Source organism: Amblyomma maculatum, chromosome 1 (genome assembly GCF_055883805.1).
Source record: "Amblyomma maculatum isolate TAMU_Amacu chromosome 1, ASM5588380v1, whole genome shotgun sequence".
Lineage (NCBI taxonomy): Eukaryota > Metazoa > Arthropoda > Arachnida > Ixodida > Ixodidae > Amblyomma > Amblyomma maculatum.
Genome location: NC_139344.1, coordinates 57,143,407 through 57,166,976, shown reverse-complemented (window position 1 = coordinate 57,166,976; position 23,570 = coordinate 57,143,407). Strand labels below are relative to the sequence as shown.

Here is a 23,570-nt window from a genome sequence, read left to right as displayed (position 1 = left end):
ACCCGCATAATAAAAAAAAGGTATCATACAACTCGAGCGTGTACAAAGACAGTCTGTGCGGTTTATTTTTGGCAAGTATAGAAGACATGACTCACCTTTTATGCTAATGAATCAGCATAGCATGCACACTTTGGAACCCAGAAGAAAGGTTAGTGGCCTCATTTTGCTAAATCACTGCCTACAAAATGAAGATGACTGCATGCGTCAAAACTCACTTTACGAGAAAGACTAGACACACACGGGAACACGCACTAGCACCAATTTTCGCCCGCACAAGCACACTTAAAAATTGCTTTTTTCCGAGAACTGTATCCGAATGGAATGCTCTACCTTTTCATATTTTGAAGCGAAAAGCTTCACTACGAGGGTCGGAGCCACGCTTCGCGTATGCCGCGACCGAGTGACGTTACAGCCAAGGCCACCTGCGAAGCCCCCTCGCCAAGCTCTCCCGGCATTGCCTAGCAACGCTTAAGAAATGTGCGACTCCTCCTCATTAAAAAAAAGAAAGAGAGAAAAAAAACCTAGAATCGAACCACGAATTTTTAGATCCCAGCCGATCCCCGCCGCCGAACGGCACTTCTTGCCTTCAGCGAGTGACAGATGCTGCGCCTTTCCTTTCCTGTAAACGAATTATAAAACGCCGGTGAACTTGGACGCGCTCGACATGGAAGCCAAGGAGAGTTAAGCTGCTGGCGAAATGCGCCGAAGACTGGAGAAATTAACTTCTTCTGATCCCGAGGTACAGCCACTGCTTTTCGTTACGTATATCCAGGCATAGCAGAGCTAATCCATCTTTAAATTTTTTTTTCTACCTGGTAATATTGCGAGAGAACTGGAGAACTGGAATGGGGGACACCTCATTAAGCATCGAAATCGAGTGTTTTCGCGGATTTAACGCGTGCCAAAGCGACTCAGGCTACGAGAGTCGCCGTAGTGAACTGAGTATAATTTCGACCACCTCGCCGAGGTTCGCTGCCGGCAGCTAGCATTTCATAAGGAGTTTTTCGTTTTGCATTATGATGTCAGTCTTTGTTCACTTCTGACTGAATTTTATTCTTGTTTTCTTTTTCTCTGCTCATGTTGCCTGCATATATATATATGATTGTCATTTCATGTCTTGAACAATGTTTGATTGTGCCCCTCCTGCTAGGACCATACATGCTCTGCAGTATTTGAGATAAATAAATAATAAATAAAGACATAACTCGAGCTCGTGTTGTGTCCTCTTACACTAGGTCCTCTTTTTTCGCTCTCGAGAACCACATTCAACTCGCTCAACATTCCACCTTTCTATGAAATATGTAGTCCGCCAACTAATTCAGAAGTGCGCGGAGGTCACACTTACTACTCAACGCTGCGCTCCTGCTCATAGAATGCGGAGAGTGCGCCTGGTAGTCGATGGCTGTGGAGGTCTGTCCGCTTGTCTCCATGAAAGAGTCGGACACTTTAATACTCGACTTACTCGATTTCACCTGCACATTGAAGTGAGAGAATGCCTAATAGAATGTTCCTACAGGTTCCCGCTCATCCGTCACCTACTTTTCACCACAATAGCATCTCAAAGGTGCTGTTACCCTTTCTAGCGGCTATGTACGCAATTGTGCATATAGCAAACTCGTATTTCCTCTTTCTGAGAACGTACTCTGCCCAATTCTGGTGGCACAGTTTCGAATTTATCACTCCTTATATTGCAACTAGGTTGTGTTTCTTTTTCTTTTTTTTTTTTTTTTTGAGGTGGGGGGTATGAACATGGCCACTCTTAAAGTGGGGAATAACACGAATGGAATATATTGCTTGCCACCCACCGAAGTGCAGCTATATAAAGGCATTTTCTTATCTTATGTTGACCCATAGATACTTTCACAACCAGTAAGGAACAAGCCGTGGCCTTTATGCTACACGATATTTTAACATCCTGGATGATCCTGGCTCCGTACACTTTATCAAAATCATACACACATGAAGTTACTTTTTAGCATGTAAAAATCAATCGCTAATGCGCAAACAAGTGGTTATTGCTTATGTTTAGTAAATTCACTTCGTATATATATTAGATCGTGGGTTCGATTCCCACCATCGGCGCGTTGCTTTTCCTTCCGCCTTGCATTTAATGCTCTTTATCCCAATAATCACCATAAGATAAATTCGTGTAAATGCCAACAGTATAAGCATAAAAAAAAAAAAAGAAACACAACGTTTGCCTTGCACTCGTAGACTGCTCGCTCCTTTAAATTCTTTAATAACGAGCCCCTTATTTTCCTCTCAATTGTCTGCTATACACACACACACACACACACACACACACACACACACACACACACACACACACACACACACACACACACACACACACACACACACACACACACACACACACACACACACACACACACACACATATATATATATATATATATATATATATATATATATATATATATATATATATATATATATATATATATGCTGTAGAATAGGTTAACTTGATTTCCGCGGCATTACTACAGCTGGCGACTCCATTTTAAATATATGCCTCGCAAGAAGCCAAATTTACGAGCTAAATATGCGTATTTGTTTATATTAAATATTTCGAAATCAATTGCCGATAAAAAATTTTCAAAACTTCACTCATAACTCCGGTGTTGACCGCCTTTAAGTTTTTAACATAATGTAGGTCCTTGAAATGAAAAGTAAAAATACATTAGTTAATTTTAGTTAATTAATCGTTTTATCACTGAGGTCTACCATAAACGTTATGTCCACCTGCAATGACCGCACCAGTGTGCCTCTCGCAAGGTTTATTTATTTATTTTTTGTTTATTTATTCAGTGATTGTGTGGGCAATACATGGTACTGCCCGTGGGGCAGGACAAAAGGAGGTAATTAGTCTCCTGACGAGGTCCTGGCCCCACTGGGCGCAACAGCAGCGGGTACAAAGTACAGGCAATGCACATGCAACTACATACAACAATCTTCACCGTATATGAAACAAAAACACATGAAACAAAAACATCGAGTTAAAAACTATCACCGCAGTACAAAATACGCATTCAGACACGTGCCAATAACAAAACATAAGGAAATGTAACAACAGTTATGAAACTCTGGAACAATGTAAAGGGATAGCACAATACATTTCGATTTCGCATCTACTTTAGTCATGTATTTGGTTTTCTATTGAAGTGAAAAGAGGTTTTATTCTCCGTTTGAAAGTTGGCAGACTTCTACTTGTTCTTGCGATATCAAGTATGTCTGGGTAATTATTACATAGTTTCATGATTTGATGATCAATTGTCTGTTTAGCATAATTAGTCCGAGGTTTATCTACAACAATGAAAGTCCTCCGCAGATTGTGACCAGTATCCCTATTTAGATAATGACTAGAAAATCTATTATAATTGCTCGACACTTCAGAAAATACGTACACAGATAATTTCTGCTTGTATATATCGTGGAAAGGTAGGATATTATGTGTTGCCATGAACGTTACGGTGTCTAAACTTTCCTTATATAATGCTCTAATGGCCCTCCGCTGCAGTGCAAATAGTCTGTCATTATCAGTCTTAATTCCGGTACCCCATACTAAACAACAGTAATTAAAGAGAGAGTGTATTAGTGAGAAATAGAGCTGCTTTTTGAGCCTGACAGGGATAAGATTTCGAAGGCGGCTTAACATTCCAATACATCTCGCTACTTTCATTGTTACATTTTCCACATGGTGGGGCCATGTTAGGTTTGACTGGAAAGTAACACCTAAGGATGTATGACAATCTACACGCTCAAGCAAAGCATCATTATAGTACAGGTTCACATTGTTGAGAATGGGCTTGTTTTTTGCAGAAAATATCATATATTTTGTTTTGCTAGTATTTATTTGAAGCTTGTTTGTATGTATCCATAAACCAAGGTCATTCAGCCATGCGTTCGACGTGGTCTCAAGTTCCTCAAGGCTCTGCCCAGAAAAAAAAGACACTTGTGTCATCAGCGTACAGCAACACCTCACCCGCAGTTGAAATGTTAATTATATCATTTATATACAGTATGAATAACAACGGGCCGAGTATAGAGCCCTGAGGAACGCCGTATTTAATGTTTTCCTTTCCTGACGTAATGCCATGTACGGAAATAAACTGAGCCCTCGAGTGTAAATAACTCAGTATAATACTTTGTGCTGTGCCTCTAAAACCATATGCCTCAAGCTTACTGAACAAGATATGGTGTTGTATAGAATCAAACGCCTTACGAAAGTCTAGGTAGATTCCAACTGTAAATAACTTGGCTTCGATGTTACGGATGATTTTATCTTTAATATGCAGCAGGGCCATTTCGGTCGATTTCCCCTTCTGAAATCCGTACTGCTGTTCAACTATCACTTTCCTTGACGATAAAAAAGTGCTAAATCGTTTATATAGGATTCGCTCTGCAACTTTGGAGAACAGTGACAACACTGAGATTGACCTGTAATTGTTTAACTGATTGTATTTACCATCTTTGTGTATTAGAGTAACGCGAGCAATTTTCAGTCGTTGTGGGAAGATACCAAGGGCTAGCATTTGATTGAAAATATGAGATAGGGGCTTTGCTATGTCATCTGCAACTGCCTTAATCGGTAGGGCTTTAATATCATCTTCACCAGCAGCCGATTTGTTGTCAAGGGAATTCAAAATAGAAATAACTTCATCCTCAGATGTAGGAACAAGAAATAGACTGTCCTTTACGACATTATTAATATAACTTAAAAGGTTGCACTCTGGTTGGTTACCTGGCACGATCATTGAAGCTCCGACATTTATGAAATAATTGTTAAACATACTGGCTAACGATTCGCGGGAGTATGTTCTTCCATTAATTTCCAGTCCTAATGGTAAGTCAGCCGTCGGAGCGTTGGTCAACTCACGAAAAACTTTCCATATTCTGCTACTACTTTGGGTAGAGTTCTCAAACTTACGTTGAAAAAATGCAAATTTGGCTTTTTTTAAATCTGAATTTAACCTATTCCTGAAGCGTTTGAATTCATGCAATAGTTCGACTTCACGCGTTTTTAGAAAAAGGCTGAACATTTTTTCCTTCTGTTTGATGCGCTTATAAAGATCCTTAGTTATCCATGGTTTCCGGGCTTTTTTGTGCTGAAGTATCGTTGATAACGGAAAGGCAACATTATAGCAATGCTGTAGTGTAGAAATGAATGCATCATATGACTTAGAGGGATCGCTTTCAGCGTACACGTTTGTCCACTTTGAAGTAGCCACCAAAGACGTGAATAAACTAACACTATGGTTGTTAATGTGTCTTTTAGTGTGTTTTATACTTTGAGAGTTGCTTTCTATGGGAAGTGCTGCAAATATGGATAAATGATCACTTATATCCGAACACAAGACACCGGATAAAGTTGTCTCCTTAGGAATGTTTGTGAAACAAATATCAATCAGCGTGCTTGAATGCATTGTTACCCTAGTGGCTTCGGTGATTAAATTTTCACAACCATTTGCAAGCATGACTTCTATAAGTTGGTATTTTGGTTGCTCAGCTGAAAAAAGGTCAACATTGAAATCACCAATGACAACAACGTTCCATTTTTTGGCGTTTACTAAAACCAATATTCTCTCAAAAAAGCTAAGAAAGTTTTGAAGAATGACATGGGGAGGCCGGTAGAGTGCAAGAACTAGTACATTGTGACACACAATCGCAACTGTTTCAAAATCATTGGTCACGCATGTGAAATCTGGCAAGCATTCAAACTGATGATGCTTCCGTACATAAATAGATACGCCCCCACCGCGCCTTTCCGCGCGATAAACAGAAACGTACCTATAATCACAAAAACTGACTACTTCTGAGCTATCGCAAAACCAGGTTTCTGAAAAAACCAAAAAGTCAAACGCGCAATCGAAAACCGATAGATATGCTTCGATTTCCACATGTTTGTTTCGGAGACTTCTTGCGTTCATATGAAAGAGAGAAACGTGCTTATTGCACAAGCAATTTAAACTGTTCAGTAATCTATTAAAAGTTTCAGTAGTGTACGTGGCCATAACTTAAATTCGGATGTCACAGTGAGCTTGAACTGAGCGCTAGACAATCTTTTCGAGGTCTTCTTCGTTTGAGATCCTGATAGCAGTTGCACCAGTGCATTTGCGCACAAAGACTCGCCCTTCTGAAGTCCAAACATACTGATACCCATTTTCTTTCGCTTTACGTTTTGCAAGCCAGCGCAGCTGTTTGTTGGTTGCCGTCAGGTTGTCAAAGAATATGACGCCAAGTTTCTTAGTCTGTAGTTCCTTTCTTTTCTCGAACCATTTGGCCCTAAGAGTTCGCGACGCAAATCTGACAATTACCACATTTGGCTTGCCGTCTTTTTCGGGCAGTCTGTGTAACCCTTCAATGTCGTCTTCAGTCAGTTCTGCGATCTCAAGATGCTGAGCTAATTTATTCACTTCTAGCAGGAGGTCCTCATCGTCTTGTCGTTTCAGACCGTGAATTTCAATGTTTTGTCTCCGGCTGTACTGCTCTAGATCATTTATCTGTTGTTTTAGTCCGGACACAGTTTTCAGTACTGGTGAACTTTCCATGGCGTCTACCCGTCGACGCAAGTCGATTATTTCCTGGTCTTGCCTATTTTGTGTGTTTCTTAGGTCGTCATAGGTATTGGACAGGAACTGAACGGATTTCTACCGGATTGTTTATAGATCGGAAAATACCGATCTATAAACAATCAAAGAAAATCCTTATATATACCAAACTGATTTCGATTTCGTACTTGGAATGACTAAGACGCAGGGTTCAAGATCGAAAAAGAAAATCGAATTGAAGGGCGTTGCTTGTTCAAGGAAAATCATATCTTTAAACTTTTAATGCACCGTGCTAGTTGCGCCTGTCTAGATGTGAACTACTCTGCCAGCTACTGTCCGCGCACAATGGGTGTAGCAGAGACAATCCGTCCAGCTGTAGCAGTTATTACAAAAAAAAAAACTATGTCGTCGAACTGCTCAGTTCGTCTTCAAACCCAACAATAATGGCGCAAGCGTACGCATCTGAGGCTGTGCGGAAGAAGGACCGAACTCGGAAAAGCACACGTCTTAACGGCCAGTACTGAATAACTCGAGTACCTTGAGCATGAGCTTCCTGAAGCTGGGCGAAGCGTAGCAAAGCAGTGGTTTCTGGCTTTCGGCGCTCACATCGGTCATCTCTTCGATCTGCTGGTGTTTGCGCTTGTCTTCGGGATCTCCGCTCTTGCGGTCTTTTTCGGCGTCGCTATTCATGATCTCGGTAATGCTGGGGATCTCGCAAAGGTAAGTCTTGGTGCCCAACGTCTGCCAGTCGAACTGATCGAAGAACGGGTGCATCTTCAGGTCGCTGTAGTTGCGTGAGCCGAGACGTTCGATGGGGTTCTTCTTGAGCATGCGGTAGGTCATGTCCTTGGCCGGAGTGGTCGCTGAGTGCGGATGTTCCTCATGCCGTGGCCACTTGAGCGGCGACGTTATGATGCGCTCACGAAGCAGCTGCTTGGACTTCCCCCGGAATGGCACGCGTCCCGTCATCAACTTGTACATTACGATGCCTGCAGACCACCAGTCGGCGGCCCGACCTGGGTGCCACAGAAGCGCAGAGGTCAGAGCTAAGTCTGCTTTGCTGCAAGACCCCGCCGAGGTGAGCCAGTGGCTGTAAGCGTTGTGTATGCCGAGTGCGATTTAATACGGTATCTTACGAAAGTGAGGCGCTATGTGTACTTCAAGGGCTTCGGAAAGTGCGTTGAAAAAACATTCTTGAATGCTATACAGCACCGAACGTGTAACCTTTATCAGCGCGAAGTCAGGGACGAGTAAAAGTAATTATAAGCGTTGTGTGCTCCGGTGTTAACTTCTCGCTTTTACATGTGCTAAATCACTGCATAAACCAGCCCGCCAACTGCAACCGCGAAGATGCTGATCGACGAAGCCCCACACCGATTGCCTAACAGACTGCCTGCAGAAGCTCAGCTGATAGGGCGACCTCCTTGGCGGGACGGCGGTTTTGAACGTGGGCAAATATTTTGCTAAGTGCGATCATCTGATCAATCTGCGTAACCTCACTTTAAAGCGCTGCTGCTCAAATTTTAGCTAATTATTTATGGCTGAAACATTGGCCACCACGTGGTAAATGCTCTGAACTCTTTTCAGTCAGCCGCTGTGTAACGTACGAGTATATTAACGTGCTCTTCGTATACGACTAATCAGGCTCGGATGGTCTATACACATACGTTTTAGCCGTCACTCAGTGGTAACGCAACTCATGAAGTTCTTCTCATTGGCCGGAGGTTCATCAATAAGTAAAGCGTACCGTACGGTCTCCTCTTCAGTATTTCAGGAGCCATATAAGGTATGGTGCCCGCCGACTCGCCGTCGTGGAATTCAAATGGAGTTCTCCGAAAGTACCCGCGCAGAAGTCGTTTAGCAACTGCGCACACCGTGAACGTACAGGTAACTGTAAAGAATTTAGCTATGTGCTTACTAGCAAAAACGTGCGGCGCATTTCAGAAACTTTGTTTCAATATCAACCTCCGCGAAGCATACCCCCTAAAACCGCAGTCAATGGCAACTTTGGCGCAACTTATGCTTTTCGATAGATCAAACTAACTCCGCCCACGAAACCATGATACAAAGAGCTAAATACAGCACCTGCTGCTGTTGTAAACAAAAAAAAAAAAAGAACAAAAAAAAGAACAAAAGTTTTTACAAAGAAATTCTCGCCCAGGCACCTTTGAATATAACGCTGAAGGACCAAATAACCAATATATGTATGTATGTGTTGTTAGCACAGTGCAAAAGGCATTTTCCACAGGTGCTTGGAACTGGAACTTTAGACAGACGCAAAAACGGTGCCTAAAAGCACATCTTTGCCATTAACTTCATTTAATTTACACATAAAAACAGTCTTTCCTGCTTAAAGCTTGTTTATAAGCAACACTAATTTAATCAATATTTTTAACATCGAATATCCACGAAGGGACAAAGCGACAACTTACAATGACCGTTGCAGACTTTGGTTGTGTCAAAGTCGATGACCTTCACCCGGCCGCCCGGTAAAATTAGCATACTGAAAAATGTGCATTTTATATTTGGCTGTGCGCTCGCCTATAGAAAGAACTGGCTCTTTGCTTCATATATCAGTGTGCATTTACAAGAAAGTTGATGAAGCCGAGTACATGCATCTACAGCAATTCTGGGGACAACGGTCCTATGTTAATGACATGCGCTCGAAAACATGGTCATAAAAGCGCCAACAACGTTACAGTAAGTCCATTCTAATGCGCTGAAAACAAAAATAAAAGACAGCAGTACTGGGACAAGATCATTGACACAATTACAGCAAACAGTTTAGCATCCAGGTGTCACGATTATGTTACAGTACTACCTCGGAAATCTGGACGCATAAATGTGCATCATTATGCTCAAAAAGAGAACGTAATTGTCCGCCCTTATACCACCTGCCATCCCATCTTAGGCCTCAGTTATGCAGAAACCAAGGTCGGACCGCGCGTGCTGAATCCAATGAACGCCATCTAAAGGTCACACTATAAAACCAAGGGGCCTATACTAAATGAACCTTGCCTTCAGAACGCGCAATAAAGTTGAATGGCGTTCTCATATACCAACACGCAATCCAGGCTCCCGTATACTCACTTAGACACCTTGACATCCCGGTGGAGGAATCCACGCAAGTGCATGTGCTCCAGCGCAAGGATCAGTTGCGCCATTATGAATTTCACAGCTTCGATCTCCAGGAACTCCTCTTTGGTCACCACGCGCATCAGGTCCAGGCCGGCGATGTACTCCATTATGGTCACGTACGCCTCCTGACATGACGAGCGCACAAACCTTAGTCACATATCAGCATTATGTACCGGTGTGGAAAAAATAATAAAAGGAGCACGCAGTTGCTAATATTTTTTTTCACCCGTTGTACATTTAGGACTGCCAGCAATTCTATATGTATGTCCTAGTAGTGGATCGCTAGTAAGCTTTCCTGTGGACCATGTTTTTTTCATGACCAGTAGGGAAGGTGTGATGCAACTGGAACGGAATGGCATCCTTCACTGACTTATGTGTGCACCTGTACCTTCGGGGCTCGTGAGTGCAGGCTAACACGTTCGCGAGGTCTAACAGAATTCCTGTCTTAAATTCAACAGTCGCGAGCACGTGTTTTCGAGGCAATACTCATTTAAATGCCTCGACTGAAAAAAAGAAAAAACTGTTCTTCATGTTTCGATTTTTGTAGAAGCATTGCACAACGGAAGGAAACGACGACGCGCATCATTTGACGTCTACGAAGAGCAGTTCATAAACGATGTTGAGTGGCTAGCAGAGTGGTGACGCTGCCATCATATCTGGTTTTCACCGTGGTGCGCGAACGAACGCCATTACACGGCCTTCGTGCATCACACTGCTCTTCCCAGCCACTTCCCAGGAAGTATTGGAAATGAATGCCTCGCAGAGCCTTCCTGGAGGCGTATTCCGGCTTCCTGGGTACTTGCTTTTCCTTCGTCATAGCTATTGGTTGTGTCGACGGAGCCTACCTCATCTCCATGCGGCTCACCTTTACGCAGAAGCAGCAGTAGTACTTAACCAGGAATGGGTTCCGGATGACGGACGCAACCACCTTGTCCATGGCGGCCTGCTTGTGTCGGCTGAACCGATCCATATTCACAAGCTTCACCGTTGCCACGAAGTTGGCCGGGCGGTAGTTGGCCAGGTACACAGCCCTGCGGCGCGTCAACGAGACTCAAAAACAAAAGCCACTGCAGACAGCAGGCCGCGTTGAATCCGTACTCTAAAGGCAAACAAACACACGCTGATCTGGACATGCCTTTTTTGTTCCAGTCGTCTATCCTCAAGAATAATACATTCGGGGAGAAAGCAGCTCTGGCTGTGTCGGTGTTTTGCTGACTGAAGACCTTTACAATGTACAAGGTTTGCACGGCATCCAAAGTGAAAAGGGGCCGGGCAACCAGCGAATATTGTATGAAGCGAGAACGTCTCGGTCTACCGCTAGTGAATTAATTGAAAAGAACATAACCCCAAAACGATATATCCGCTTATCGCTTGAATCCACGGTACGATGCTTCAGTGTAACGAGTTCTATTTAGCTCAGTGAACAGCTTCGCACGCGGGAAAACTCAGAACCAGAAAATGGTGCGGGCTGAGGCTGGAATTATCTGGCATTTGTATTTGCTACATGCGCACAATAGGCCCGAAAACAAGTTGTTATTGTGAAACGGACTGAAAGCTCAATGACGCCAATTTCCAAAAAGACCAGAAAATACTTCTTCTACCTCAATTCATGTGATCAAAACAAACGGGAACAGCGAAGATGATGCGAAGAAGACGTATTGCGGGCATTTACTGGTTTCGGGTGAAGAAGTGTACGATGCCTTCTTGACTATTCTATCTCCAGTTTTTAGGACCGCCACGACACCACTGACGTTTCCGGATACTCGACCCGTCGCCCAAAATCCAAGCTTTGCATCAGTGATGCAATCGGGTGTTTCAACACCGAACAAAAAATTATGCCGAATAGATCTGCAATGATTACAGCTGGAAATTCTTGCCATTGGGCAATTGCAAAGGCCAAACATTCTCTGGGGGCTCTATCACGGGGGTTAACTTTATCCGCATATATATGCCTAAAACAATGGCAATGGTTACGCAGACTTTCGGCACAAACGCCGCATCACGCAATAGATTGAAATAATTTCCGTTTTGGTCGACTGCGTTCATTCATAGGTTCGCCGATTCGCTTGATCAAAACGCAAAAAAAGATGCAATATGAGGAAGAGTTTAGGCATCTATAGTGCAGACACCACACAGAGGAGAACTGGGTGCTTTGCGATAAGTAACGACGGAAAGAGAAGGAAAATACAGTAAACTAATTTTGAAGCAGAAAATGCGAAGTCCGTAAAGATTCACTAGCAGAAAAGTATTTTAAATTAATGTTTGAAGTGGACACGAAATCTACAAACAAAGTAAGGAGAAAAATCTTGGAAGTACCTATTTTCTCAAGGCAGTAGCTTAAAAATGAAATGCTGCCAACCTAAAAATTGGCGGCACAGACGAGATTAGCTGCACATTTGTGCAAAAAAAGGAAAATCCTAGAGCCCATTCTACAACGTGGGCAGGAAGTCGGAAAAGCCTCCAGTAGGCGAAAGCATCGATTGGATTTCTGATTGGAAAACAGCTAGGAGCTAGGTCAGGCAACATAGGTTTTCTGAAGACACAATATTAAGAAATTAATTAGGCGATCGAATACAGAGGGAAACCAGTGACCCGAAGAAAACTGCTGCTTGTCTGTCCGTATGTGTCTACATCACTGCAGAAAAATGTTTTCTTGGTTTCCATATTCCACGAATTGTACATACTTTCTGGCCCAGGCATTCTTGTGTCGTTACAAATTTGTGCCCAGCAGAATTGGAGTATAAGAACTCTTACTGGCTCGTAGGACGTTTTCGTGAAGCGTTTTTGGGCCTCGACACCAGTTCTCAATGTTAAACTGTCGTGTGAGATGCTTATCAACTTTTCAAAATGACAATACAGTCACTTTTTTTTTCATTAAGTGATATTAGGTCACATTTGTATTTTGGGTCCACCGCCAGGAAGACCACTGACTGAATATGCGATCATTAAGCACTAAGACTGCTATAAATGCAGCGTTATGAGCGGGTTACACGAGCACATCTCATAGTAATAGGCAAGCTCTTAAATATCAGTATGACGTCGATAAATATGACTGCCCATACGCACCCGAATCCACCTGCCCCGAGCATCTTTACGTTTCTGAAGTCACGCATCCGGGGAATAAACAGGGCGAATGGAAGCGGCCTGGCTGGATTCATCTGCAAAGTGAAAGGAACGACAGGAGCTTTGAAACAATTCCTTGAAGGCGCAAGCATGCTTCGCAAGTGAACTCTAAGCTGGAGTTCAGGGCGGTGGTCTCGGCTCACCTTGTATTTTTAACAGCTCATGAAAATATTTTGATATACTTGTAACTAGCCTGAAAATAGCATGTAAAAATAAAAAAATATAGATACTAAAAGTTGACGTGGCAAGCTGCTTCGGCTTGTTATGACCGCGCCTCTTGCTTTCTGCCAGCGCATATTTTTTTTTTTTTTTTTTTTTTTTTGTAGTAAAATAACCAGACCACGTCCATAACGAGAAAATTAATAATAAAACAAATCGTTCAGCCCCTCCTTTAGAGCCAAAGCTTTAAACAATTTACCCTTATTAAAATTTATTGCGCTCTCACGCGTTTCCCATCAACTTGAGGAATCCTGGTACATTTCCCAGTGTACAGTCCCGGCTATAATAATGCCGAGCAAAAAAGACTACTCTCGTGGAATGCCTAGCAAAGATTATTTCACATGCATACTAGAGAATGGTGCTGGTGCGCTCACGTAAAACTCGAGGAAACTTTTTTGCAGGACGTGAGACAAAAGCAAAAACACCGAATCATGCTGTAGATCAGTTATGCTGGTCCCAATTGTTGAAAAATATAGGTAAGCAAATATTTGTTCACTAGACGTAACTACGCAACATATTCATTACCCTATTTTTGCTCAGTATTGGCTTCATCGCTTCTCCTCCATGCGCCTCACCAGAAATCGGAGCATGATACACTTAACCTAATTGTCAAGTCTTTATAACTACTAATGATTAAGGGGCTCTACACGCGTCCTCCTGGAAAATTTGATATTCAGATCCCTATAATATTCGCCAATTGCCCATTAACAGGACAATACGTGATATTATAATGCGCAGTTTTCTGAGAGAACGGTAGTCGACGAGATTTTCAAGCTTTATTTTAATTTAGGTATTACTAAACTATGTCTTGGTATTTTTAAATTGCTGCCTTGCAGTAACTCTTATTCCCGTGTAACTCTTATTCCAGTTTACTTTCATCGAAGTATCGCATTCCTCATTAGTTTGTGCGAAACTTCTGAACCGAAGTCGCGTTTCCAAAGCATTGCAGCTCGCTTGTGCAGAAAAAAAGCAACACCATTAGAATTAACGGCGCACACGAGGTCATTCTTAAGTAAAAAATTTATAAGATGCCCACACGTTCAAGCTTGTTGACAATAGCGTCGCCGATGGCCATCCAGTCTGTGACGGGAACTTCGGCAATTTTCTCCAGAGATGTAGCGACTTCGCCGATGATGATGGTTAGCTTTCTCACGGTGACACCCAGCTCTTTAGCGACGTCAGTATTTTTCTTTATGCACTGCGTAACAAGTGGTGTTAAAACTATTTAGCGTCTGTCCTACTTATTCAGTCAATTAAAACTATAATGGTCAGCAACAAATTGCGTCTCCAAGATACCATTACGGCCAGGAAAATAACAACACTCCTACAAACGCTAACAACTTCCACACGTCTTCATGCTGCCAGATGCAGAAAAGGCAATAAAAGACAAGCAACAAAAAACGATGTGACGTTCACACGCTCTAAATCAGGCGGTTGTTTCTACAGAGAGGACTGCAATGAAGGTTGAAACAGTCGTTCGCACTATAGAATTGAACGAACTTTCAGTGAAATATAACATCACAGCGAAGGAGTTTCATCATTTCTTTGAAATATAGCTCTGGTCACTATGGCTGAGTTCTGTAGCCGTAGCTGTAGTGCGACGAATCATTTGAGCTTTATACTGTGTAGTACTCCCCTACCATGTTGTGTAGACCAACCAGGTTCTCGACCATGTCACGCACATCCTGGTAGGTGATGACTTGCTTGTTAAGCTTGAGAAGGCACTCTTGAGCGTGAAGGACGACCTCTTCTTGGCAGAAGTGGGACAGTGGATCGCGCATAAGTGACACCTTGCTCTCACGTTTGATAAAGAACTCCAGCAGCACCGTCGCCGTCTTCGGGATCTGCGAATGTACGAATCAGCGAGGCATTTAGTTGCTGCAAAACCGAATACTAGTGCTGGAAAGGAACGTCTTTCACAATGGCGAAAGCCTTAAAAGCTCTGCGATGCGAACAATCTTGAAGCAACAGGCACTATACCAACGAGCGCTTTCATATATTGTAGATTTGCTCTCACCAGAAGGAAGAACCTCATCATTACTAGACGTCTCAGTGCACGAGCCGTTTCTGCAAAGACAGGTCCTCATGTCGAAATGGCTTACACACTGAGGCTTTCTGTCAGATCTTGCTCCTTTTGTTTTGTGTACCACAGGAATCACATTTCCTTGTGCTCTGTCTCTCTCTTCCAGTGCCTGCATGTATTATGGTCAATTACTGCTCATCCATCTTCGCGAGTTGTTCTCGCCGCCACGTGACGCAAGCGATATGTAGGAGGCGTGTCTTATGCAGGACATGTGCACAGCGAATTATTAGTAATAATTACTTGTACCTTAATACAATTTCTAAAATTTTAATGAATTGATCGCTTTTTACGAGGTCTAATGTTCTCAATAATCCAATGATCTTTCTCAGTCATCCATTACTAGAAATCTACTATATACTTGTTTCCAAAAACAAGTTGCAACCATTTTGATAACATTGAGGACCTGAAACCGGTGATAAACGCTAGCGTACTACGGAATTTTGAATTCACTCCCGATATAGAGACAACTTTCGAGCTGCGGAGGCGCCGCACGCGTAGATGCCCGCGCCTGAAAGCCCGGTCAGCATTTGACTGGTCCCGCGTTCAGCGTTTCACATTTTGCCTTCCACAACGACGGCACAATGGAGTGTCAGGCTTACTGAGCCCATGCTTTGTCTCTCTCCTGAAAGCGCGAAAAGTGAAGGGCGATGTTTGGCGTAACCTCGAGGTAGTTCGCAAGGTGTTTGTATACGTCGAAGCAACGCACTTTTTCATGGCGCGTACAATCAGATACTTCTCCACACTGCCCTTCAATGTCGCTACCGATCCATGCACAAGGAAACATGAAAAGAAAAAAAATGATAGAAATAACTTTTGAGAACAAATTCAGATTGAATTACCAATCTATGTGCTGAAACTAACTGATAGATCAAGTGCCGCTCGAACTCAATCTCTTCCGTTTAAATTTATGATATGCTAATAAAAGATGGCCATAAAAGATATCAAAGGAAGCTTCTGTGCTAAGCTGGGCGTGATAAAAGACAAACGAGGCAAGGACCTCACTGAAGCCTCAGAGATAAAGAAGAGGTGGCAGGAATACACAGAAGAACTGTACAAGAAGGACCCGGATGTGCAAACCCAACATAAGCCGGTTGTGATTACTGATCTCGAGCCGGGCATCCTGAAGAGTGAAGTTGAATGGGCCTTAGCCAGCCTTGCTAAGAACAAAGCTAGCGGAATTGATGGTATTCCAGCTGAGTTGCTTCAAAACCTCGACCACGACGCTGTTAACACACTGCATACATTATGTCAAAAGATTTGGACAACCCTGCAGTGGCCACAGGATTGGAGGAGGTCAGTTTACATCCCCATTCCAAAGAAAGGCAGTGCCAAAGATTGTTCCAACTACCGCACGATCGCGCTTATTTCGCATGCTAGCAAGGTGATGTTAAAAATCCTGCAAGGTAGGCTGCAGCAGTATGTGGATCGGGAGCTTCCGGACGTGCAAGCTGGGTTTCGCAAGGGCAGAGGAACTAGAGACCAAATTGCCAACCTTCGCTGGATCATGGAAAAAGCAAGAGAGTTCCAGAAACCCATTTACTTCTGCTTTATTGATTATGCGAAAGCGTTTGACTGCGTAGATCACAGCAGATTGTGGCAAGCTCTCCAAGAGATGGGAGTTCCAATTCACCTCATCTGTCTCCTCAGGAACCTTTATGAAGGGCAAGAGGCCAAAGTCAGAACTGGGCATGGTCTTACTGATTGGTTTCCGATTGAGAAAGGGGTGAGGCAAGGCTGCATACTGTCGCCCTGCCTATTTAACCTATATGCAGAGTGCATCATGAGAAAGGCCGGTCTGGACGAGTCTTCAGCTGGAGTGAAGATTGCTGGAAAACGTATCAACAACCTTAGATATGCGGATGATACCACTTTAATGGCAGAAAGTGAAGTGGAACTCAAGAGACTTCTGATGCGCGTACAAGAAGAGAGTGAGAAGTTTGGGCTTAAACTGAACATTAAAAAGACGAAGATCATGGCGTCTTGCCCTATCAAGTCCTGGAGCATCAATGGACAAGAAGTGGAAGCTGTGACAGATTTTCTGTTCTTGGGCGCCAAGATTACCTCGGAAGGAGACTGCAGCCATGAAATTAGGAGACGCCTGCTTCTGGGAAAGAGAGCAATGGTTAGCCTTGACCGCCTAGTAAAGAGCAGAGACATTAGTCTGCCAACCAAGATCCGTATAACCCGTGCTATGGTCTTTCCAGTTGTGATGTATGGATGCGAGAGTTGGACTGTGAAAAAGGCTGACCGCCGAAGAATTGACGCGTTTGAATTGTGGTGCTGGCGAAGACTCTTAAGAGTTCCTTGGACTGCCAAAAGATCAAATCAGTCGATATTGTCGACCATAAACCCTGACTGCTCATTGGAAGGTCAAATTCTAAAGTTAAAGCTCAGCTACTTTGGTCATCTGATGAGAAGAGAGGAGTCGCTGGAGAAAGATTTGATGTTGGGAAAGGTTGAGGGTCGCCGGAGAAGGGGTAGGCAGCGAACGCGATGGTTAGATGGCATTCTCGAGGCATTGCATATGAAGCTATGTGATGTTAAGAATATAGTGAGAGACCGGAAAGCGTGGCGTGACATGGTCCATAGGGTCACGAAGAGTCGGACACGACTGAACGCCTGAACTGAACTGAACTGAATAAAAGATGGATAAAAATGTCTGAATAATCCAATCATCATCATCATCAGCCTGACTATACCCACTGCAGGGCGAAGGCCTCTCCCATATTTCTCCACTTAACCCGGTTCTGTGGTAGCTGCATCCACTTGACCCCTGCGAACTTCTTAATCTCATCCGCCCACCTAACTTTCTGCCGCCCCCTGCTACGCTTTCCTTCCCTTGGAATCCAGTTTGTTACCCTCAACGACCATCGGTTATCCTCTCTTCGCACTACATGTCCTGCCCATGTCCATTTCTTCTTAATTTCCACTAGAATGTCGGTAACTTGAGTTATTTCTCTGACCCACTGTGCACGCTTCCTATCTCTTAGTGTTACCCCTACCATGTTTCGTTCCATAGCCCTCTGGGTTGTCCTCAACTGAAGTAGAACTCTCTTGGTTAGCCTCCACGTTTCAGCCCCACAGGTGAGTACAGGCAAGATGCAACTGTTGTATACTTTCCTCTTGAGCGATACCGGTAAGCTGCTAGTCATAATCCAATACTTATCAGTGATTCTTCGATCACTCTTCTTATTATGCAGTTGGCTGCTGAAAGCAGTTACATTACTGTAATTGGTTACTTGTTTTCAGCAACGTCTATGAGACTGTTTCATGCCCATGACAGCGAATATGTTTACGACCGCTGTCCCCAGTGCGTTTCAGGCCCCGATTTATTTTTCCCATGCTTTTCGTTTGCAGTACTGCATTAAAATTGCTCGGATGCGCAACGAAATTTTTCTAGCTTGTCCTTACTTTGAGTGGGTGACTCAGAAAACTAATAAATCACGCATAACTATGGCAGATGCGCATGTCACCGGAAGCGCAGCCATCATTACATTACCAAAACGTACCCTCGGGTAAAGAGACACGAGCATCTTCGCGGATGCCTTCCGCTTGTCCAAAGCTGCAAAGATCAAACGCGCGAACGCAACCGTTACAGATCCCTTCCCGAGCAAGGTCATAGTTGAAATAGCAAGCGTCTAAACCAGCGGCTGGCCGTGTCTATTGGTGAGGTTGCATGTGTGTAACCCGATTTGTTCACTTTACACCGCCTTCTCAAAGGTCAAATGTTCACTCCCGTCTTTTTGCTGGCCAGAAACCTGCAGGTTCGAATAACAGGCCGAAATATGAAGCAGAAAGTTGATTTTGTTTCATATGACTTATAAAGCCATCAGGGTCGAGCGCTTAGAGGATGGGGAAGTGGGTGATCTAGTCGGAAACTTCTTCGCGGGGTCATTTATTCGTCATGTGTACTGTCTGGGCATGTTATTGACCATCTCTAAGTTTTGGAAATGAGGCTGCTGTTGTTAACCTGTTAGGAATAGCACCTCCTACCTTAATGAGTAACAAATATATTATTACAACGACATGCAAGTGCAAATTGAAGTGAATCAAGATACGAATGGCATTCGTCAATGACAACGTTAATGCATGAGGCCGTTTTCTTCGGTGATGAAATTTAGGAATACACCTTTGGTGTCAGCTGTGGCAATTACATGAATGCGAATAGAAAGAAGCTGCTACCCCGAACAGCGAAATAAGATTTTTATAAGAGGTGTCTCGTGAAGTCAGACGCGGGTACCACTCGACTAGCTCGCTACACATAACCGCCGTCATGTCTTTTTTTGCGGTATCGCTGGTCAAGGTCACGAAGAAGCTTCATAAGTCGCACCATACCGCCCCTCGGGAGCAAGGCTCTCACGAGAAATCGCTTAAAACTTGCAAGTTACCCTTCAACCTAGAAAAGCACTCATTACGTACCAAACTTTGTGCCGAACTAAATTTCGTGATGTCGAAAACGGTTGGATCAAACACTCAGCCCCTAATTAAGACACGCACAAACAAAAGAGAGGGTATTTTGTATGAAGCTAGAGAAAAGATGGGGCAAGTTTTATCTGCTCTAAACGCTAATTTCGTTTCCAATCTGCCGAGTGCTTGAAGCACAAGGTATCTCAGAGCAGTTGGTAAATGCATGAATATTCTTTCTTCTACAAGCGATGAGTAAGCGTTTAGTTTCTCTCTCTCTCTCTCTCTCTCTCTCTGCGTATTTTGATGGCGCATGTATCAAATTTGATGCTTGCGCGCTCGCACCTGCCTTCCGTACGGCCATTGTCACCTTAATCTAGTTTCTTTTTTTACATGCGAAGCCCTAAAGCCACAGCTACCAGCTTCACCCCAACATCGCTAGGACAACCGATTTTCAGAAAAGTGAAGTTTGGCGTTGACTTGTTTCGAAAAGTCTGACGCGATGTGCCCAAGCAGGCGGGAGAACGTACCTGGACGATCGGAAGACGGCACGGCGCTGGCCATGCCGCCTGTTTCCCGTGGACAGATATCCTACAATAATGACACCAGCGGGCACAATACGGGCTTTCCGTGGCGTGGCGTCGTTCAGCCGTGGGGCCAGTACGAATGCAGGTCTCCTTTTTTGTTGAGGAGGAGCTGTCCGACCTGCATCGGTTCCTTTTTTCTTCTTCATCTAACCCAGTGCGCGACCTGAAAGCATGGGCCGCGCCCTTTTCTTCGTCTTTGTTTACTGGATTCTCGTGAAATTTGGCACAAAACAAATATCGCTGGTGGTGCAACGAATACGAATTTTCTGTTATCCGTTGTAAGGTCAATAGCAACGAATTAGCGAAGCTGTGAGCAAGAACGCACATCGTATCCGATGTTGTCCCTCGGCGCTTAACCCGCATAGGAAGGGCGACTCAGACAGATGTATGCTAGAGTGAAAGGGGAAAACTGCGCTCCTTACTTCAGGTTTAAAAGGATACTTAACGATATATGTAAATACTGTCGAAGATTTTAAGGGTGGACACAAGGTGCAGTGAATCAACAAATGTTCTTTAAAATAATCACTTCCCACTATTTCTTTTACCGCGAAAGCAATACTCAATTTTTGATCCCTTCGCGTAGCCACGGTCGGTAGGCATGTTTGACCTTTAATGACCCCAGATGACTGTGACGTCATACCAGCTGCGAGAGATGGGCTACCAAGTTGAGTCGTCTGGTGCCGGTGGTCGGTAGGCACGGCGCGCCGCGCTGTTGTTGTTGTTATGAACTTTATTTTTCTACCGATGTAGGAGGCCCCCTACTCCCCGCCTCCGGCACGCAGGCCTATGGGACGGAGGCCGGGGCCTTCGCGACTAAAGACAGGCGAAGCGACAGTGTTTCTTCGCGGCTTCAGCTGCCAGGCGGATAGCTTGCTGCTGGTTGGCGCGGGACTGGCTCCGCAGTAGCAGTTCCCAGGCTTCTCTACTATTTATGTTTTCCTTGGCGCCAGGGGAATCAAGGCATTGCCAGATTATGTGATCCAGAGTACCCCTTTCTCCGCAGGTTTCGCATTTATGTCCGCCTTTTCCTCCACTTGCGTGTGGAAAAGACAGACGGGACTTGGGAAATTCCCAGCTTGCAGGCGCCGCCAAGCGACGGCCTCCTTGTTAGCGTTCGGTCCGGTGGTGGCAGGGACCTTCTGCTAAGTCTGTAGTGTTCTAAAATTTCCTTATAAGTTTGCAGCCTCTCGTCCATCCCATCGCAATCAGACGGCTCTACGGCTGCCCGGAAGTAGAGAGCTCGGGCTAGCTCGTGCGCCGCCTCGTTGCCGCGGCACGCCGCGTATGAGATGATGACGTCACTGTGGCGTCATACCAGCTGAGAAAGATGCGCTACGAAGTCGAGTCGTCGGGTAGCGGCGGTCGGTAGGCACGGCGCGCTGCAGCTGGAGCCGCGCTGCTACCAAGTGAAGGCGCTGCTGTCCCCTCTTCTCTCGCAGTTGAGAGGAGGAGGAGGGAAAGATGGGTCTATAAATGCTCGCGCTTGGTCAGCTGAGGCACTCGCTATGGCGTGATTCCGTCTCCTCAACGGTAGGGTCCCGCAACTTCTTTCTCCTCACTGGTTGCCTCTCAGCGGGTTAAACGGCGACTTTTACCGAGAGATGTGTGTGAACGCAACCTAAAGGTAACATACACTCACTGAAGGCAGGAAATGGTTACAGTGAAGGTAATTTAATAGTGTCAGCGTTGTCATGCTGTCACATCATGGCTCTGTTGACGGCTGGTTTCGCGGCTATTAAGAATTAAAAACGTCACATAATGCGACCTAAAGGGGAACACACCCAAGGCGAGATCTTAGTAGGTTAATTTAACGTCGCGATTTAAAAACAAATAAAAAAAAATGTTGCACGATTTAAAAAAAATGGAAAAATGTTGCACATGCAGGATTCGAACCAATGTTTTATTCGCTCAGTGGGCAGGTAAGTAGTGTCAATCCATTCCGCCACTGAAGCTTTTTTTTTTCCTTTATTGCCTGACTTCGGCACAATACACAAAACCACTTACAGGGCACAATGAGCATTCATTAATACAACAATCAGCCAGGTGGGTTGTGGCGTCGTCATGCTAAAATTCTCTTAGGGTCACTAATGGCTCCAATCTTCCGAGCCACTCGGGAACTTCAGGAGCAAGTTTCTGAATTTCAATATATCTATTCATGCCTTCCCGAAAATAGATCCGTGCTGACCGTGCGTCAGGATCGCAATGGTATCCTGTCATTCTCGAGCGCCAAATACAGTGGAGGGCCATTAGCATAATAAAGTCAAGTGGCACCCCATCCTCATTCTCTACTGGCAAGTACCTAATACCATGCGAGTCTAATGGAAATTCCTTTTTTAGAGTCCTTTGTAAAATATCCCAAAAGTATACCCCTTCCCAACAATGTAGGAAAACGTGGTCTATAGTTTCTGGCTGTTCACAAATTAAGCAATGCGAACCCCAAGGTAAAAATAAATTCTTCCCTTCCAAGAACTTCTTTACTGGCAGTGTTTCCGTGCGTAACTTAAAGAAAAAAGTTTTTGCATTTGAAGGCGCCTGCATCGCCTTCACCCGCTTAAGTACGTCGCGTCCTGGTCCTCCACTGTATAAGGCCCTGTACATTGGTATGGGAAGAACTACGTCACGCAAATCCTTGTACAGCTTCTTCCTGTTAACACAAGATAAATATTCATAAGAAAATCGAACAGACAGGAATCGCACACTAGCGACAACTTCTCTAAAATAACCAAAAATGCGTCCCGATACACTTTCGGTCGAGACAACAAAGTCCGGCAGTGCATTTCCGAGCCTTAATTGGCACACAGTACGCAAAAATGGATCTTTTACATCGCGAACAAAAAGAAATCTGCTGACAATCTGTCCTAGAAATAAATGCCCCAAACCCTGTCCACCGTCCTTCACCCGCCTAAACAAACTGGTCCGGCTACATCGTTCCCATTCTGCTGCCCACACAAAAATGGCAAATATCCGGTGCAGTCTCTGTACGTTCATCCTTGCACAATGCAACACTTGCATCACGTACCACAGCTTCGACATAAAAAACATATTGCACACTGTGGCCCTGGCGAAAACTGACAATTGTTGCCCTTTCCACCCCTCCACCTTTTCCCGTATGGCTTGAGTCTGTGCCCTCCAGTACGATTCGCTATCGCGATAACTATCTAGTGGGACTCCCAAGCACTTTCCTGGTTTTGTCACCCAGGACATGTTTGCGAACTTCTCGGGCGTCGTTGGCCATTCTGCGTGCCAAAGCCCCAAGGACTTTAACCAATTAACTTTACTGCCGGAAACTTTTGTGAATTCTTTTACAGACGACACGGCCTCGATTACCCCTTCGCGATTCACTGCGAATACAGCCACATCGTCCGCATATGCCAGCAGCTTAACCTCTGCAGCTTGCAATTGGAAGCCACAAATTTTGTCGTTTTCAATGATATTTAAACACAGTGT

General features: G+C 44.3%; 1 protein-coding gene across 1 annotated transcript in view; it reads right to left on the bottom strand.

Moving 5' to 3' along the window:
* LOC146202441 (uncharacterized) overlaps positions 1 to 20,100 on the bottom strand; it is a 28,703-nt gene extending 8,603 nt beyond the window's left edge. Inside the window, exons 1-11 of the mRNA XM_084588192.1 lie at positions 20,067 to 20,100; positions 18,642 to 18,694; positions 14,690 to 14,893; positions 14,086 to 14,247; positions 12,774 to 12,865; positions 10,573 to 10,738; positions 9,660 to 9,832; positions 9,002 to 9,072; positions 8,317 to 8,433; positions 7,107 to 7,585; positions 1,346 to 1,472 (exon numbers count right to left, since the gene is read on the bottom strand). Of these exons, the coding sequence (XP_084444318.1) occupies positions 1,346 to 1,472; positions 7,107 to 7,585; positions 8,317 to 8,433; positions 9,002 to 9,072; positions 9,660 to 9,832; positions 10,573 to 10,738; positions 12,774 to 12,865; positions 14,086 to 14,247; positions 14,690 to 14,893; positions 18,642 to 18,694; positions 20,067 to 20,100 (1,678 nt within the window). The remainder of the gene's footprint in view (positions 1 to 1,345; positions 1,473 to 7,106; positions 7,586 to 8,316; positions 8,434 to 9,001; positions 9,073 to 9,659; positions 9,833 to 10,572; positions 10,739 to 12,773; positions 12,866 to 14,085; positions 14,248 to 14,689; positions 14,894 to 18,641; positions 18,695 to 20,066) is intronic.
* Between the last annotated feature and the right edge of the window lie 3,470 nt (positions 20,101 to 23,570).